The following is a 16,358-nucleotide window of genomic DNA, read 5'->3' on the forward strand; positions in this document are numbered from 1 at the left end:
AGTCTATGGGTCTCTAGGACTCTATGGGTCTCTAGGACTCTATGGGTCTCTAGGACTCTATGGGTCTCTAGGACTCTATGGGTCTCTGTGTGATGAGTCTATGGGTCTCTATGATGAGTCTATGGGTCTCTAGGACTCTATGGGTCTCTAGGACTCTATGGGTCTCTGTGATGACTCTATGGGTCTCTAGGACTCTATGGGTCTCTGTGATGACTCTATGGGTCTCTAGGACTCTATGGGTCTCTAGGACTCTATGGGTCTCTGTGTGATGAGTCTATGGGTCTCTGTGTGGTGACTCTATGGGTCTCTGTGTGATGAGTCTATGAGTCTCTGTGTGGTGAGTCTATGGGTCTCTGTGTGATGAGTCTATGAGTCTCTGTGATGACTCTATGGGTCTCTGTGATGACTCTATGGGTCTCTAGGACTCTATGGGTCTCTAGGACTCTATGGGTCTCTAGGACTCTATGGGTCTCTGTGTGATGAGTCTATGGGTCTTTGTGTGGTGACTCTATGGGTCTCTGTGTGGTGACTCTATGGGTCTCTGTGTGATGAGTCTATGAGTCTCTGTGATGACTCTATGGGTCTCTGTGATGACTCTATGGGTCTCTAGGACTCTATGGGTCTCTAGGACTCTATGGGTCTCTGTGTGATGAGTCTATGGGTCTTTGTGTGGTGACTCTATGGGTCTCTGTGTGGTGACTCTATGGGTCTCTGTGTGGTGACTCTATGGGTCTCTGTGTGATGAGTCTATGAGTCTCTGTGATGACTCTATGGGTCTCTGTGATGACTCTATGGGTCTCTAGGACTCTATGGGTCTCTAGGACTCTATGGGTCTCTAGGACTCTATGGGTCTCTGTGTGATGAGTCTATGGGTCTTTGTGTGGTGACTCTATGGGTCTCTGTGTGGTGACTCTATGGGTCTCTGTGTGATGAGTCTATGAGTCTCTGTGATGACTCTATGGGTCTCTGTGATGACTCTATGGGTCTCTAGGACTCTATGGGTCTCTAGGACTCTATGGGTCTCTAGGACTCTATGGGTCTCTGTGTGATGAGTCTATGGGTCTCTGTGTGGTGACTCTATGGGTCTCTAGGACTCTATGGGTCTCTGTGTGATGAGTCTATGGGTCTCTAGGACTCTATGGGTCTCTGTGTGATGAGTCTATGGGTCTCTGTGTGGTGACTCTATGGGTCTCTAGGACTCTATGGGTCTCTGTGTGATGAGTCTATGGGTCTCTGTGTGGTGACTCTATGGGTCTCTAGGACTCTATGGGTCTCTATGATGAGTCTATGGGTCTCTGTGTGGTGACTCTATGGGTCTCTAGGACTCTATGGGTCTCTGTGTGATGAGTCTATGGGTCTCTAGGACTCTATGGGTCTCTATGATGAGTCTATGGGTCTCTGTGTGGTGACTCTATGGGTCTCTAGGACTCTATGGGTCTCTATGATGAGTCTATGAGTCTCTGTGTGGTGAGTCTATGCCCCCCCCCCCCATCCCTCACCGTCCCTGTCGTCAATGGCCCCGGCGTCGATGATGTCGTCGTCGTCGGGGTCGCCGGGGTCACCGGGGTCACCGGGGCCCGGCACGGCCCCCGAGAGGGGGGCCGCCCCCCGCGGGGGGGGCCACCCCCCTCGTGTCGCCGGGGGCGGCGGCGGCGGCGGCAGTGCCGGCACCGGTGAGGGCGGCCGCTTACGAGGGCGGCCTCGCCCACGCTTGCGGGGCAGCTGGGCACAGCCTGGGGGCGGGGGGGAGGGGAGGGGGCGGGGGGGAGGGGCACGGGCGTCGATGGTTGGCACTGTGTGTAGCTGTGTGTGTGTGACTGTGTGTAGCTGTGTGTGTGTGTCTGCGTGTAGCTGTGTGTGTGTGTCTGTGTGTCTGTGTGTGTGTGTCTGTGTGTCTGTGTGTAGCTGTGTGTGTGTGTGTCTGTGTGTAGCTGTGTGTGTGTGTGTCTGTGTGTAGCTGTGTGTGTGTCTGTGTGTAGCTGTGTGTGTGTGTCTGTGTGTAGCTGTGTGTGTGTCTGTGTGTAGCTGTGTGTGTGTGTGTAGCTGTGTGTGTGTCTGTGTGTAGCTGTGTGTGCGTGTGTCTGTGTGTAGCTGTGTGTAGCTGTGTGTGTGTCTGTGTGTAGCCGTGTGTGTGTCTGTGTGTAGCTGTGTGTGTGTGTGTGTCTGTGTCTGTGTGTCTGTGTGTAGCTGTGTGTGTCTGTGTGTGTGTGTCTATGTGTGCCTGTGTGTAGCTGTGTGTGTGTCTGTGTGTGTGTCTGTGTGTAGCTGTGTGTGTGTCTGTGTGTGTGTGTCTATGTGTGTCTGTGTGTAGCTGTGTGTGTGTGTCTGTGTGTAGCTGTGTGTGTGTCCGTGTGTCTGTGTGTAGCTGTGTGTAGCTGTGTGTGTGTAGCTGTGTGTGTGTGACTGTGTGTAGCTGTGTGTGTCTGTGTGTAGCTGTGTGTGTCTGTGTGTGTGTCTATGTGTAGCTGTGTGTGTGTCTGTGTGTAGCTGTGTGTAGCTGTGTGTGTGTCTGGGTGTAGCTGTGTGTGTGTGTCTGTGTGTAGCTGTGTGTGTGACAGTGTGTGCGTGTGTCTGTGTGTAGCTGTGTGCGTGTGACTGTGTGTGTGTCTGTGTGTAGCTGTGTGTGTGTCTGTGTGTGTGTCTGTGTGTAGATGTGCGTGTCTGTGTGTAGCTCTGTGTGTGTGACTGTGTGTGTGTCTGTAGTAGCTGTGTGACTGTGTGTGTCTATGTGTATCTGTGGGCGTGTGTCTGTGTGTGCGTGTGTCTGTGTGTAGCTGTGTGCGTGTGACTGTGTGTGTGTGTGTCTGTGTGTAGCTGTGCGTGTGACTGTGTGTGTGTCTGTGTGTAGCTGTGTGCGTCTGTGTGTGTCTGCGTGTAGCTGTGTGCGTGTGACTGTGTGTGCGTGTGTGTCTGTGTGTAGCTGTGTGCGTGTGACTGTGTGTGTGTGTCTGTGTGTAGCTGTGTGTGTCTGTGTGTAGCTGTGTGCGTGTGACTGTGTGTGTGTGTCTATGTGTAGCTGTGTGTGTGTCTGTGTGTAGCTGTGTGTGTGTGACTGTGTGTGTGTCTGTAGTAGCTGTGTGACTGTGTGTGTGTCTATGTGTATCTGTGGGCGTGTGTCTGTGTGTGCGTGTCCAGTTTAACAGCAGAGGTCTCACTCCGAATCAGTCGAGTGGCAATATCTTTTCATCGGTTGCGTAACGCTGTGTGGAAGCTACCTGGTCTGTCGCTCCGCACTAAGCTTTAGGTCTTCTCGGCCACGGTCATTCCCTCCCTTCTCTACGCTTGCGAAACGTGGACCCCCCTAATGGAACATCTTCGCCGGTTAGAAACATTTAGGCTGGCCTGCCTACGATCCATCCTGGGTTTAACCAGACTGGATTGTGTGAGGAGCTCAAAAATCCTTGAAAGATCTGGGCAAGGTCCCATCGGTGAGCTCCTCCGGCGGGGAAGGCTGCGATGGCTGGGTCATGTAGCCCGCATGCCCAGCCACCGCATGCCGAAACAGCTTTTGTTCGGCCGGATTGAGGGGGCTAAGCGGGCGCGGCACGGGCTAGAGAAGAGATGGAGCGAAGCGGTACGGGAGGATGTGGAGCTGAGTGGACTTGCCGATGACTTGTACCAGCGGTGTCAAGATCGGCCTCTGTGGAGGAGGCTCGTGAAGGATGCTACTGGGCAGTTGGAGGTAGTCGCCCTCCAACAACAACGGAGGGCGACTACCTCCCCTAGGTCAACTCAGCCTCAAATGAGTACTTTGTGTGATGTGTGAGCATCGCCACTGGGGAGACAAAGGCGTCCGGGTATGGTGCTAGCCACCCACCCCCTCGTGTGCTGTGCCGGCCTTCATAGGTGCTCGCTAACAGCACTTGCCCCTACAGTCTGTTAAGGCTACACGGGGTATTTTTGTCTTTGTGTCCGTGTGTAACTGTGTGTGCCTGTGTGTAACTGTGTGTAGCTGTGTGTGTCTGTGTGTGTGTCTGTGTCTAGCTGTGTGTAGCTGTGTGTGTCTGTGTGTAGCTGTGTGTGTGTCTGTGTGTAGCTGTGTGTAGCTGTGTGTAGCTGTGTCTGTGTAGCTGTGTGTAGCTGTGTGTGTAGCTGTGTGTAGCTGTGTGTGTGTGTCTGTGTGTAGCTGTGTGTAGCTGTGTCTGTGTGGCTGTGTGTAGCTGTGTGTGTAGCTGTGTGTAGCTGTGTGTGTGTGTCTGTGTGTAGCTGTGTGTGTGTGTCTGTGTGTGTCTGTGTGTAGCTGTGTGTAGCTGTGTCTGTGTAGCTGTGTGTAGCTGTGTGTGTAGCTGTGTGTAGCTGTGTGTGTGTGTCTGTGTGTAGCTGTGTCTGTGTAGCTGTGTGTAGCTGTGTGTGTGTGTCTGTGTGTAGCTGTGTGTGTGTGTGTCTGTGTGTGTCTGTGTGTAGCTGTGTGTAGCTGTGTCTGTGTAGCTGTGTGTAGCTGTGTGTGTAGCTGTGTGTAGCTGTGTGTGTGTGTCTGTGTGTAGCTGTGTGTAGCTGTGTCTGTGTAGCTGTGTGTAGCTGTGTGTGTAGCTGTGTGTAGCTGTGTGTGTGTGTCTGTGTGTAGCTGTGTGTAGCGTGTGTCTGTGTGTAGCTGTGTGTAGCTGTGTGTAGCTGTGTGGTGTGCGGTGTTGTGTGTGCCATGTGCCGTGTGCGGTGTCGTGTGTTCGGCATGTGCCGTGTGCGCCATGTGCCGTGCCGTACGCGGTGTTGTGCGTGCCGGTGCGTGCCGGTGCGTGCCGGTGCTCACCGGGACTGAGGTGGCGCTCCTTCATGTGGCCGATGAGGCTGTCCCGCGACTGGCTCTTGTACGGGCAAATCTTGCACCGGAACTGCCGGACCACCACCACCTCCATCATGTCGTCCAGGTTCAGCATCCCGAACGTCAAGCCAACGTCGCCGTCGCCGCCTTCTCCCGCCAGCCGCAAGGGCCCCTCCGATTGGTCGGCGGGCGTCAAAAGCAGCGGCCGCTCCGATTGGTCGGCGGCCGGCCACGACGACGGCCGCTCCGATTGGCCGGCGGGCGTCGACGGCGGTGGCCGCCCCTCCGATTGGTCGGCACCCGGCCTCGACGGCGCCCGTTCCGATTGGTCGGCGGGCGTCAAAAGCAGCGGCCGCTCCGATTGGTCGTCTCCCGGCCTCGACAACGGCCGCTCCGATTGGTCGGCGGGCATCAACAGCAACAGCTGCTCCGATTGGTCGGCCCCGGGCATTGAGAACGGCTGCACCGATTGGTCGGCGGGCGTCAACAGCAGCAGCTGCTTTGATTGGTCAGCCCCCGACCTTGACAGCGGCCGTTCCGATTGGTCGGCGGGTGTCAATAGCAGCAGCTGCTCTGATTGGTTGGCTCCTGGCCTTGACAATGGCTGTTCCGATTGGTCGGCGGGTGTCAATAGCAGCAGCTGCTCCGATTGGTTGGCTCCTGGCCTTGACAATGGCTGTTCTGATTGGTCGGCGGGTGTCAACAGCAGCGGCCGCTCCGATTGGTCAGCCCCAGGCCTCAACAATGGCTGCTCCGATTGGTCGGCGGGCGTCAACAGCAGCAGCTGCTCTGATTGGTCAGCCCCCGGCCTTGACAGCGGCCTTTCCGATTGGTCGGCAGGTGTCAATAGCAGCAGCTGCTCTAATTGGTTGGCTCCTGGCCTTGACAACGGCTGTTCTGATTGGTCGGCGGGTGTCAACAGCAGCGGCCGCTCCGATTGGTTGGCCGACGGACTTGACAATGCCCGCTCAGATTGGTCGGCGGGCGCCAATAGCAGCAGCAGTTCTGATTGGTCAGCCCCGGGCCTCAACAATGGCTGCTCCGATTGGTCGGCGGGCGTCAACAACAACAGCTGCTCCGATTGGCCGGCTCCTGGCCTTGACAACGGCTGTTCTGATTGGTCGGCGGGCGTCAACAGCAGCAGATGCCCCGATTGGTCGGCCCCCGGCCTCGACGACGGGCGTTCCGATTGGTCGGCGGGCGTCAACAGCAGCGACGGCTCCGATTGGTCGGCCGTAGGGCTCGACGGCCGCTCCGATTGGTCGACCGTCAGCAACGGCGACCGCTCCGATTGGTCGGCCGGAGACGGCGACGTCCCGGCGGCCCTCCCGGGCCGCTCCGATTGGTCGGCCGCGGGCAGCGAGCGTTCCGATTGGTCGGCAGACGTCGACGTGGGGCCGTCGCCGAGATCGACGCGGCGGGAAAAGCGACGACGCTGACGACGCTCACTGCTGGGGCCTACGGGTGGGGGGGTAGGGGGGGTAGGGGGGGTAGGGGGGGTGGGGGGTGCGGTGTGGGGGGGTGGGGGGTGGGGGGAGGTGGGGGGGGTAGGAGGGTGAGGGGGGTGGGCAGCAGCGCGACCGCGGCGCCACCACTCGCCACCAAAGCACAGCAACGACCACAACAATCGCCACAACGGCAACCACCACCACCACACGACAACAACAACCACAACAACAACAACAACTACTACAACAACCACAACAACAACAACCACAACAACAACAACCACAACAACAACAACCACAACAAGAACCACAACAACCACAACAACCACAACAACAACCACAACAACAACCACAACAACAACAACAACCACAACAAGAACCACAACAACCACAACAACAACCACAACAACAACCACAACAACCACAACCACAACAACAACAACCACAACAAGAACCACAACAACCACAACAACAACCACAACAACAACAACCACAACAAGAACCACAACAACCACAACAACAACCACAACAACAACCACAACAAGAACCACAACAACCACCACAACAACAACAACAACCACAACAACTACAACAACAACCAGGAAGCGAGGGGGGAAGGAGGGGAAGAGGAGGGGGCAGGGGGAGTGACGTTGCCGTGGGAACGGCAGCCGCTTGGTAACCGCGGCGACCGCGCGTGGTGCGTGGACAGGCGGCGACCCACCGGGGCTGGAGCCGCACGGCAGCACGGCGAGTCGCTCCGCACAGCCCGCGGCGGCCTCCTCACCGGCGGCCTCCTCACCGGCATCGCCCTCACCGGCGTCGCCCTCACCGGCGTCGCCCTCACCGGCGTCCTCCTCACCGGCGTCGTCCTCACCGGCGTCGTCCTCACCGGCGTCCTCACCGGCGTCGTCCTCAGCGGCGTCCTCACCGGCGTCCTCATCAGCGTCGTCTTCACCGGCGTCGTCGCCAGCGCTCGTCACGGCAACGCAGCCTGCGACGATCGCGCAACCACAGCAACCACAGCAACCACAGTAACGACTCGGCGTTGTCACGACGACAAACCCACGACCTCCTACGAACCCCCCCCCACCACCAACCCCCCACCACCACCCCCCACCACCACCACCACCCCCCACCACCACCCCCACCACCACCTCAACACCACAACCACCCCCACCCCCCACCACCCCACCATCACCTCAACACCACAACCACCCCCCAACACCACCCCCCCCCACCACCACCCCCCCCCCACCACCACCGCCCCCCACCACCACCCCCCCACCACCACTCCCCACCATCACCCCCCGACTTCCCCACCACCACCTCAACACCAAACCCCCACCACCACCCCCCACCACCCCCACCACCCCACCCCCCCCACCGCACCACGCAGGGTGTCCGAGCCGATGGTGGACTCGATGATGTTGCGTAGAGGCGAGCGCACGTGGCTGGAGGTGGGGCCGCGGGGTCGCGGGCCGTAGTCGTGGCGACGCCCAGCGACGAGGAGGTGGTGGAGGAGGAGGAGGTGGAGGAGGTGGAGGAGGAGGTGGAGGAGGAGGTGGAGGAGGTGGAGGAGGAGGTGGAGGAGGAGGTGGAGGAGCTGAGGATTGGGACGGAGGAGGGGCGTGGGCACGGAGGCAGGAGGAGCTGGGAGGTGCTCCGATGGGGCAGCAGCTCACCACACGGGCACCCTGAGGCACACAGAGATCCATAGAGTTACACAGAGATCCAGAGTTACACAGAGATCCATAGAGTCACACAGAGATCCATAGAGCGCACAGAGATCCATAGAGTCACACAGAGATCCATAGAGTTACACAGATCCTATGAGCACAGAGATCCATAGAGTTACACAGAGATCCATAGAGTTACACAGAGATCCATACAGAGATCCAGAGTTATACAGAGATCCATAGAGTTACACAGAGATCCATAGAGTTACACAGAGATCCATAGAGTCACACAGAGATCCATAGAGTTACACAGAGATCCATAGAGTTACACAGAGATCCATAGAGTTACACAGAGATCCATAATCACACAGAGATCCATAGAGTCACACAGAGATCCATAGAGTTACACAGAGATCCATAGAGTTGCACAGAGATCCATAGAGTTACACAGAGATCCATAGAGTTACACAGAGATCCATAGAGTTACACAGAGATCCATAGAGTCACACAGAGATCCATATAGTTACACAGAGATCCATAGAGTACAGAGATCCATAGAGTCACACAGAGATCCATAGAGTTACACAGAGATCCATAGAGTCACACAGAGATCCATAGAGTTACACAGAGATCCATAGAGTCACACAGATCCATAGAGTTACACAGAGATCCATAGAGTTACACGGAGATCCATAGAGTTACACAGAGATCCATACAGTCACACAGAGATCCATAGAGTTACACAGAGATCCATAGTCACACAGAGATCCATAGAGTTACACAGAGATCCATAGAGTTACACAGAGATCCATAGAGTTACACAGAGATCCATAGAGTCACACAGAGATCCATAGAGTCACACAGAGATCCATAGAGTCACACAGAGATCCAGAGTTACACAGAGATCCATAGAGTCACACAGAGATTCATAGAGTTACACAGAGATCCATAGAGTTACACAGAGATCCATAGAGTTACACAGAGATCCATAGAGTTACACAGAGATCCACAGAGTTACACAGAGATCCATAGAGTTACACAGAGATCCATAGAGTCACACAGAGATCCATAGAGTTACACAGAGATCCATAGAGTTACACAGAGATCCATAGAGTCACACAGAGATCCATAGAGTTACACAGAGATCCATAGAGTCACACAGAGATCCATAGAGTTACACAGAGATCCATAGAGTTACACAGAGATCCATAGAGTCACACAGAGATCCATAGAGTTACACAGAGATCCATAGAGTTACACAGAGATCCATAGAGTTACACAGAGATCCATAATCACACAGAGATCCATAGAGTCACACAGAGATCCATAGAGTTACACAGAGATCCATAGAGTTACACAGAGATCCATAGAGTCACACAGAGATCCATAGAGTTACACAGAGATCCATAGAGTTACACAGAGATCCATAGAGTTACACAGAGATCCAGAGTCACACAGAGATCCATGTAGAGTTACACAGAGATCCATAGAGTTACACAGAGATCCATAGAGTCACAGAGATCCATAGAGTCACACAGAGATCCAGAGTTACACAGAGATCCATAGAGTTACATAGAGATCCATAGAGTTACACAGAGATCCATAGAGTCACACAGAGATCCATAGAGTTACACAGAGATCCATAGAGTCACACAGAGATCCATAGAGTTACACAGAGATCCATAGAGTTACACGGAGATTCATAGAGTTACACAGAGATCCATAGAGTCACACAGAGATCCATAGAGTCACACAGAGATCCATAGAGTTACACAGAGATCCATAGAGTTACACAGATCTATAGAGTTACACAGAGATCCATAGAGTTACACAGAGATCCATAGAGTTACACAGAGATCCATAGAGTTACACAGAGATCCATAGAGTCACACAGAGATCCATAGAGCACACAGAGATCCATAGAGTTACACGGAGATCCATAGAGTTACACAGAGATCCATAGAGTTACACAGAGATCCATAGAGTCACACAGAGATCCATAGAGTCACACAGAGATCCACAGAGTTACATGAGATCTATAGAGTTACACAGAGACCATAGAGTTACACAGAGATCCATAGAGTTACACAGAGATCCAGAGTCACACAGAGATCCATAGAGTTACACAGAGATCCATAGAGTCACACAGAGATCCATAGAGTTACACAGAGATCCACAGAGTCACACAGAGATCCATAGAGTCACACAGAGATCCATAGAGTCACACAGAGATCCATAGAGTTACACAGAGATCCATAGAGTTACACAGAGATCCATAGAGTTACACAGAGATCCATAATCACACAGAAATCCATAGAGTCACACAGAGATCCATAGAGTTACACAGAGATCCATAGAGTTAAACAGAGATCCATAGAGTCACACAGAGATCCATAGAGTCACACAGAGTCCATAGAGTCACATGAGATCCAGATACACAGAGATTCATAGAGTCACACAGAGATCCATAGAGTCACACAGAGATCCATAGAGTCACACAGAGATCCATAGAGTCACACAGAGATCCATAGAGTTACACAGAGATCCATAGAGTCACACAGAGATCCATAGAGTTACACAGAGATCCATAGAGTTACACAGATCCATAGAGTCACACAGAGATCCATAGAGTCACACAGAGATCCATAGAGTTACACAGAGATCCATAGAGTTACACAGAGATCCATAGAGTTACACAGAGATCCATAGAGTCACACAGAGATCCATAGAGTTACACAGAGATCCATAGAGTCACACAGAGATCCATAGAGTTACACAGAGATCCATAGAGTTACACGGAGATCCATAGAGTTACACAGAGATCCATAGAGTTACACAGAGATCCATAGAGTCACACAGAGATCCATAGAGTTACACAGAGATCCATAGAGTCACACAGAGATCCAGAGAGTTACACAGAGATCCATAGAGTCACACAGAGATCCTAGAGTTACACAGAGATCCATAGAGTCACACAGAGATCCATAGAGTCATACAGAGATCCATAGAGTTACACAGAGATCCATACAGTTACACAGAGATCCATAGAGTTACACAGAGATCCATAGAGTTACACAGAGATCCATAGAGTCACACAGAGATCCATAGAGTCACACAGAGATCCATAGAGTTACACAGAGATCCATAGAGTTACACAGAGATCCATAGAGTCACACAGAGATCCATAGAGTCACACAGAGATCCATAGAGTCACACAGAGATCCATAGAGTCACACAGAGATCCATAGAGTTACACAGAGATCCATAGAGTCACACAGAGATCCATAGAGTCACACAGAGATCCATAGAGTTACACAGAGATCCATAGAGTCACACAGAGATCCATAGAGTTACACAGAGATCCATAGAGTCACACAGAGATCCATAGAGTCACACAGAGATCCATAGAGTTACACAGATCCATAGAGTCACACAGAGATCCATAGAGTCACAAGAGTCACACAGAGATCCATAGAGTCACACAGAGATTCCATGAGGAGGGTTACACAGGAGATCCATAGAGTCACTACCACAGAGATCCATAGAGTCACACAGAGATCCATAGAGTTACACAGAGATCCATAGAGTTACACAGAGATCCATAGAGTCACACAGAGATCCATAGAGTCACACAGAGATCCATAGAGTCACACAGAGATCCATAGAGTTCACACAGAGATCCATAGAGTTACACAGAGATCCATAGAGTTACACAGAGATCCATAGAGTCACACAGAGATCCATAGAGTCACACAGAGATCCATAGAGTTCACACAGAGATCCATAGAGTTACACAGAGATCCATAGAGTTACACAGAGATCCATAGAGTTACACAGAGATCCATAGAGTCACACAGAGATCCATAGGTTACACGTCATAGAGTTACACAGAGATCCATAGAGTCACACAGAGATCCATAGAGTCACACAGAGATCCATAGAGTTACACAGAGATCATAGAGTTCACACAGAGATCCATAGAGTTACACAGAGATCCATAGAGTTACACAGAGATCCATAGAGTCACACAGAGATCCATAGAGTCACACAGAGATCCATAGAGTTCACACAGAGATCCATAGAGTTACACAGAGATCCATAGAGTTACACAGAGATCCATAGAGTCACACAGAGATCCATAGAGTCACACAGAGATCCATAGAGTTACACAGAGATCCATAGAGTCACACAGAGATCCATAGAGTCACACAGAGATCCATAGAGTCACACAGAGATCCATAGAGTCGATCCATAGAGACGTTGAGTTACACAGAGATCCATAGAGTTACACAGAGATCCATAGAGTTACACAGAGATCCATAGAGTTACACAGAGATCCATAGAGTTACACAGAGATCCATAGAGTCACACAGAGATCCATAGAGTCACACAGAGATCCATAGAGTTACACAGAGATCCATAGAGTCACACAGAGATCCATAGAGTTACACAGAGATCCATAGAGTCACACAGAGATCCATAGAGTTACACAGAGATCCATAGAGTTACACAGAGATCCATAGAGTTACACAGAGATCCATAGAGTTACACAGAGATCCATAGAGTTACACAGAGATCCATAGAGTTACACAGAGATCCATAGAGTTACACAGAGATCCATAGAGTCACACAGAGATCCATAGAGTTACACAGAGATCCATAGAGTCACACAGAGATCCATAGAGTTACACAGAGATCCACAGAGTCACACAGAGATCCATAGAGTCACACAGAGATCCATAGAGTTACACAGAGATCCATAGAGTTACACAGAGATCCATAGAGTTACACAGAGATCCATAGAGTCACACAGAGATCCATAGAGTCACACAGAGACCCAAAGAGTTACCACAGAGATCCATAGAGTTACACAGAGATCCATAGAGTTACACAGAGATCCATAGAGTTACACAGAGATCCATAGAGTCACACAGAGATCCATAGAGTTACACAGAGATCCATAGAGTTCACACAGAGATCCATAGAGTCACACAGAGATCCATAGAGTCACACAGAGATCCATAGAGTTACACAGAGATCCATAGAGTAACACAGAGATCCATAGAGTCACACAGAGATCCATAGAGTTACACAGAGATCCATAGGATCCATAGAGTCACACAGAGATCCATAGAGTTACACAGAGATCCACAGAGTCACACAGAGATCCATAGAGTCACACAGAGATCCATAGAGTCACACAGAGATCCATAGAGTCACACAGAGATCCATAGAGTTACACAGAGATCCATAGAGTCACACAGAGATCCATAGAGTCATACAGAGATCCATAGAGTTACACAGAGATCCATAGAGTTACACAGAGATCCATAGAGTTCACACAGAGATCCATAGAGTTACACAGAGATCCATAGAGTCACACAGAGATCCATAGAGTCACACAGAGATCCATAGAGTTACACAGAGATCCATAGAGTTACACAGAGATCCATAGAGTTACACAGAGATCCATAGAGTCACACAGAGATCCATAGAGTTACACAGAGATCCATAGAGTCACACAGAGATCCATAGAGTCACACAGAGATCCATAGAGTCACACAGAGATCCATAGAGTTACACAGAGATCCATAGAGTAACACAGAGATCCATAGAGTCACACAGAGATCCATAGAGTTACACAGAGATCCATAGAGTCACACAGAGATCCATAGAGTCACACAGAGATCCATAGAGTCACACAGATCCATAGAGTCACACAGAGATCCATAGAGTCACACAGAGATCCATAGAGTCACACAGAGATCCATAGAGTTACACAGAGATCCATAGAGTTACACAGAGATCCATAGAGTTACACAGAGATCCATAGAGTCACACAGAGATCCATAGAGTTACACAGAGATCCATAGAGTTACACAGAGATCCATAGAGTCACACAGAGATCCATAGAGTCACACAGAGATCCATAGAGTCACACAGAGATCCATAGAGTCACACAGAGATCCATAGAGTCACACAGAGATCCATAGAGTTACACAGAGATCCATAGAGTCACACAGAGATCCATAGAGTCACACAGAGATCCATAGAGTTACACAGAGATCCATAGAGTCACACAGAGATCCATAGAGTTACACAGAGATCCATAGAGTCACACAGAGATCCATAGAGTCACACAGAGATCCATAGAGTTACACAGATCCATAGAGTCACACAGAGATCCATAGAGTCACACAGAGATCCATAGAGTCACACAGAGATCCATAGAGTTACACAGAGATCCATAGAGTTACACAGAGATCCATAGAGTTACACAGAGATCCATAGAGTTACACAGAGATCCATAGAGTCACACAGAGATCCATAGAGTCACACAGAGATCCAGAGAGTTACACAGAGATCCATAGAGTCACACAGAGATCCATAGAGTTACACAGAGATCCATAGAGTCACACAGAGATCCATAGAGTCATACAGAGATCCATAGAGTTACACAGAGATCCATACAGTTACACAGAGATCCATAGAGTTACACAGAGATCCATAGAGTTACACAGAGATCCATAGAGTCACACAGAGATCCATAGAGTCACACAGAGATCCATAGAGTTACACAGAGATCCATAGAGTTACACAGAGATCCATAGAGTTACACAGAGATCCATAGAGTCACACAGAGATCCATAGAGTTACACAGAGATCCATAGAGTCACACAGAGATCCATAGAGTCACACAGAGATCCATAGAGTCACACAGAGATCCATAGAGTTACACAGAGATCCATAGAGTAACACAGAGATCCATAGAGTCACACAGAGATCCATAGAGTTACACAGAGATCCATAGAGTTACACAGAGATCCATAGAGTTACACAGAGATCCATAGAGTTACACAGAGATCCATAGAGTCACACAGAGATCCATAGAGTTACACAGAGATCCATAGAGTCACACAGAGATCCATAGAGTTACACAGAGATCCACAGAGTCACACAGAGATCCATAGAGTCACACAGAGATCCATAGAGTCACACAGAGATCCATAGAGTCACACAGAGATCCATAGAGTTACACAGAGATCCATAGAGTCACACAGAGATCCATAGAGTCATACAGAGATCCATAGAGTTACACAGAGATCCATACAGTTACACAGAGATCCATAGAGTTACACAGAGATCCATAGAGTTACACAGAGATCCATAGAGTCACACAGAGATCCATAGAGTCACACAGAGATCCATAGAGTTACACAGAGATCCATAGAGTTACACAGAGATCCATAGAGTTACACAGAGATCCATAGAGTCACACAGAGATCCATAGAGTTACACAGAGATCCATAGAGTCACACAGAGATCCATAGAGTCACACAGAGATCCATAGAGTCACACAGAGATCCATAGAGTTACACAGAGATCCATAGAGTAACACAGAGATCCATAGAGTCACACAGAGATCCATAGAGTTACACAGAGATCCATAGAGTTACACAGAGATCCATAGAGTTACACAGAGATCCATAGAGTTACACAGAGATCCATAGAGTCACACAGAGATCCATAGAGTTACACAGAGATCCATAGAGTCACACAGAGATCCATAGAGTTACACAGAGATCCACAGAGTCACACAGAGATCCATAGAGTCACACAGAGATCCATAGAGTCACACAGAGATCCATAGAGTTACACAGAGATCCATAGAGTTACACAGAGATCCATAGAGTTACACAGAGATCCATAATCACACAGAGATCCATAGAGTCACACAGAGATCCATAGAGTTACACAGAGATCCATAGAGTTAAACAGAGATCCATAGAGTCACACAGAGATCCATAGAGTCACACAGAGATCCATAGAGTCACACAGAGATCCATAGAGTTACACAGAGATCCATAGAGTCACACAGAGATCCATAGAGTCACACAGAGATCCATAGAGTCACACAGAGATCCATAGAGTCACACAGAGATCCATAGAGTTACACAGAGATCCATAGAGTCACACAGAGATCCATAGAGTTACACAGAGATCCATAGAGTCACACAGAGATCCATAGAGTCACACAGAGATCCATAGAGTTACACAGAGATCCATAGAGTCACACAGAGATCCATAGAGTTACACAGAGATCCATAGAGTCACACAGAGATCCATAGAGTCACACAGAGATCCATAGAGTTACACAGAGATCCATAGAGTTACACAGAGATCCATAGAGTTACACAGAGATCCATAGAGTTACACAGAGATCCATAGAGTCACACAGAGATCCATAGAGTTACACAGAGATCCATAGAGTCACACAGAGATCCATAGAGTTACACAGAGATCCACAGAGTCACACAGAGATCCATAGAGTCACACAGAGATCCATAGAGTCACACAGAGATCCATAGAGTCACACAGAGATCCATAGAGTTACACAGAGATCCATAGAGTCACACAGAGATCCATAGAGTCATACAGAGATCCATAGAGTTACACAGAGATCCATACAGTTAC

At 50.0% G+C, this 16,358-nt stretch overlaps 1 protein-coding gene across 1 annotated transcript in view; it reads right to left on the minus strand.

The window, feature by feature from the left end:
* The window catches only part of LOC116957028 (uncharacterized), an 86,422-nt gene that overhangs the window by 43,543 nt on the left and 26,521 nt on the right, over positions 1 to 16,358 (minus strand). Inside the window, exons 3-7 of the mRNA XM_076055106.1 lie at positions 7,842 to 7,901; positions 7,597 to 7,810; positions 6,929 to 7,198; positions 4,748 to 6,217; positions 1,500 to 1,733 (exon numbers count right to left, since the gene is read on the minus strand). Of these exons, the coding sequence (XP_075911221.1) occupies positions 1,500 to 1,733; positions 4,748 to 6,217; positions 6,929 to 7,198; positions 7,597 to 7,810; positions 7,842 to 7,901 (2,248 nt within the window). The remainder of the gene's footprint in view (positions 1 to 1,499; positions 1,734 to 4,747; positions 6,218 to 6,928; positions 7,199 to 7,596; positions 7,811 to 7,841; positions 7,902 to 16,358) is intronic.

The sequence above is a fragment of the Petromyzon marinus genome, chromosome 69, assembly GCF_048934315.1.
Source record: "Petromyzon marinus isolate PM22_M1 ecotype Great Lakes invasive population chromosome 69, UKy_Petmar_22M1.pri1.0, whole genome shotgun sequence".
Classification (NCBI taxonomy): domain Eukaryota; kingdom Metazoa; phylum Chordata; class Hyperoartia; order Petromyzontiformes; family Petromyzontidae; genus Petromyzon; species Petromyzon marinus.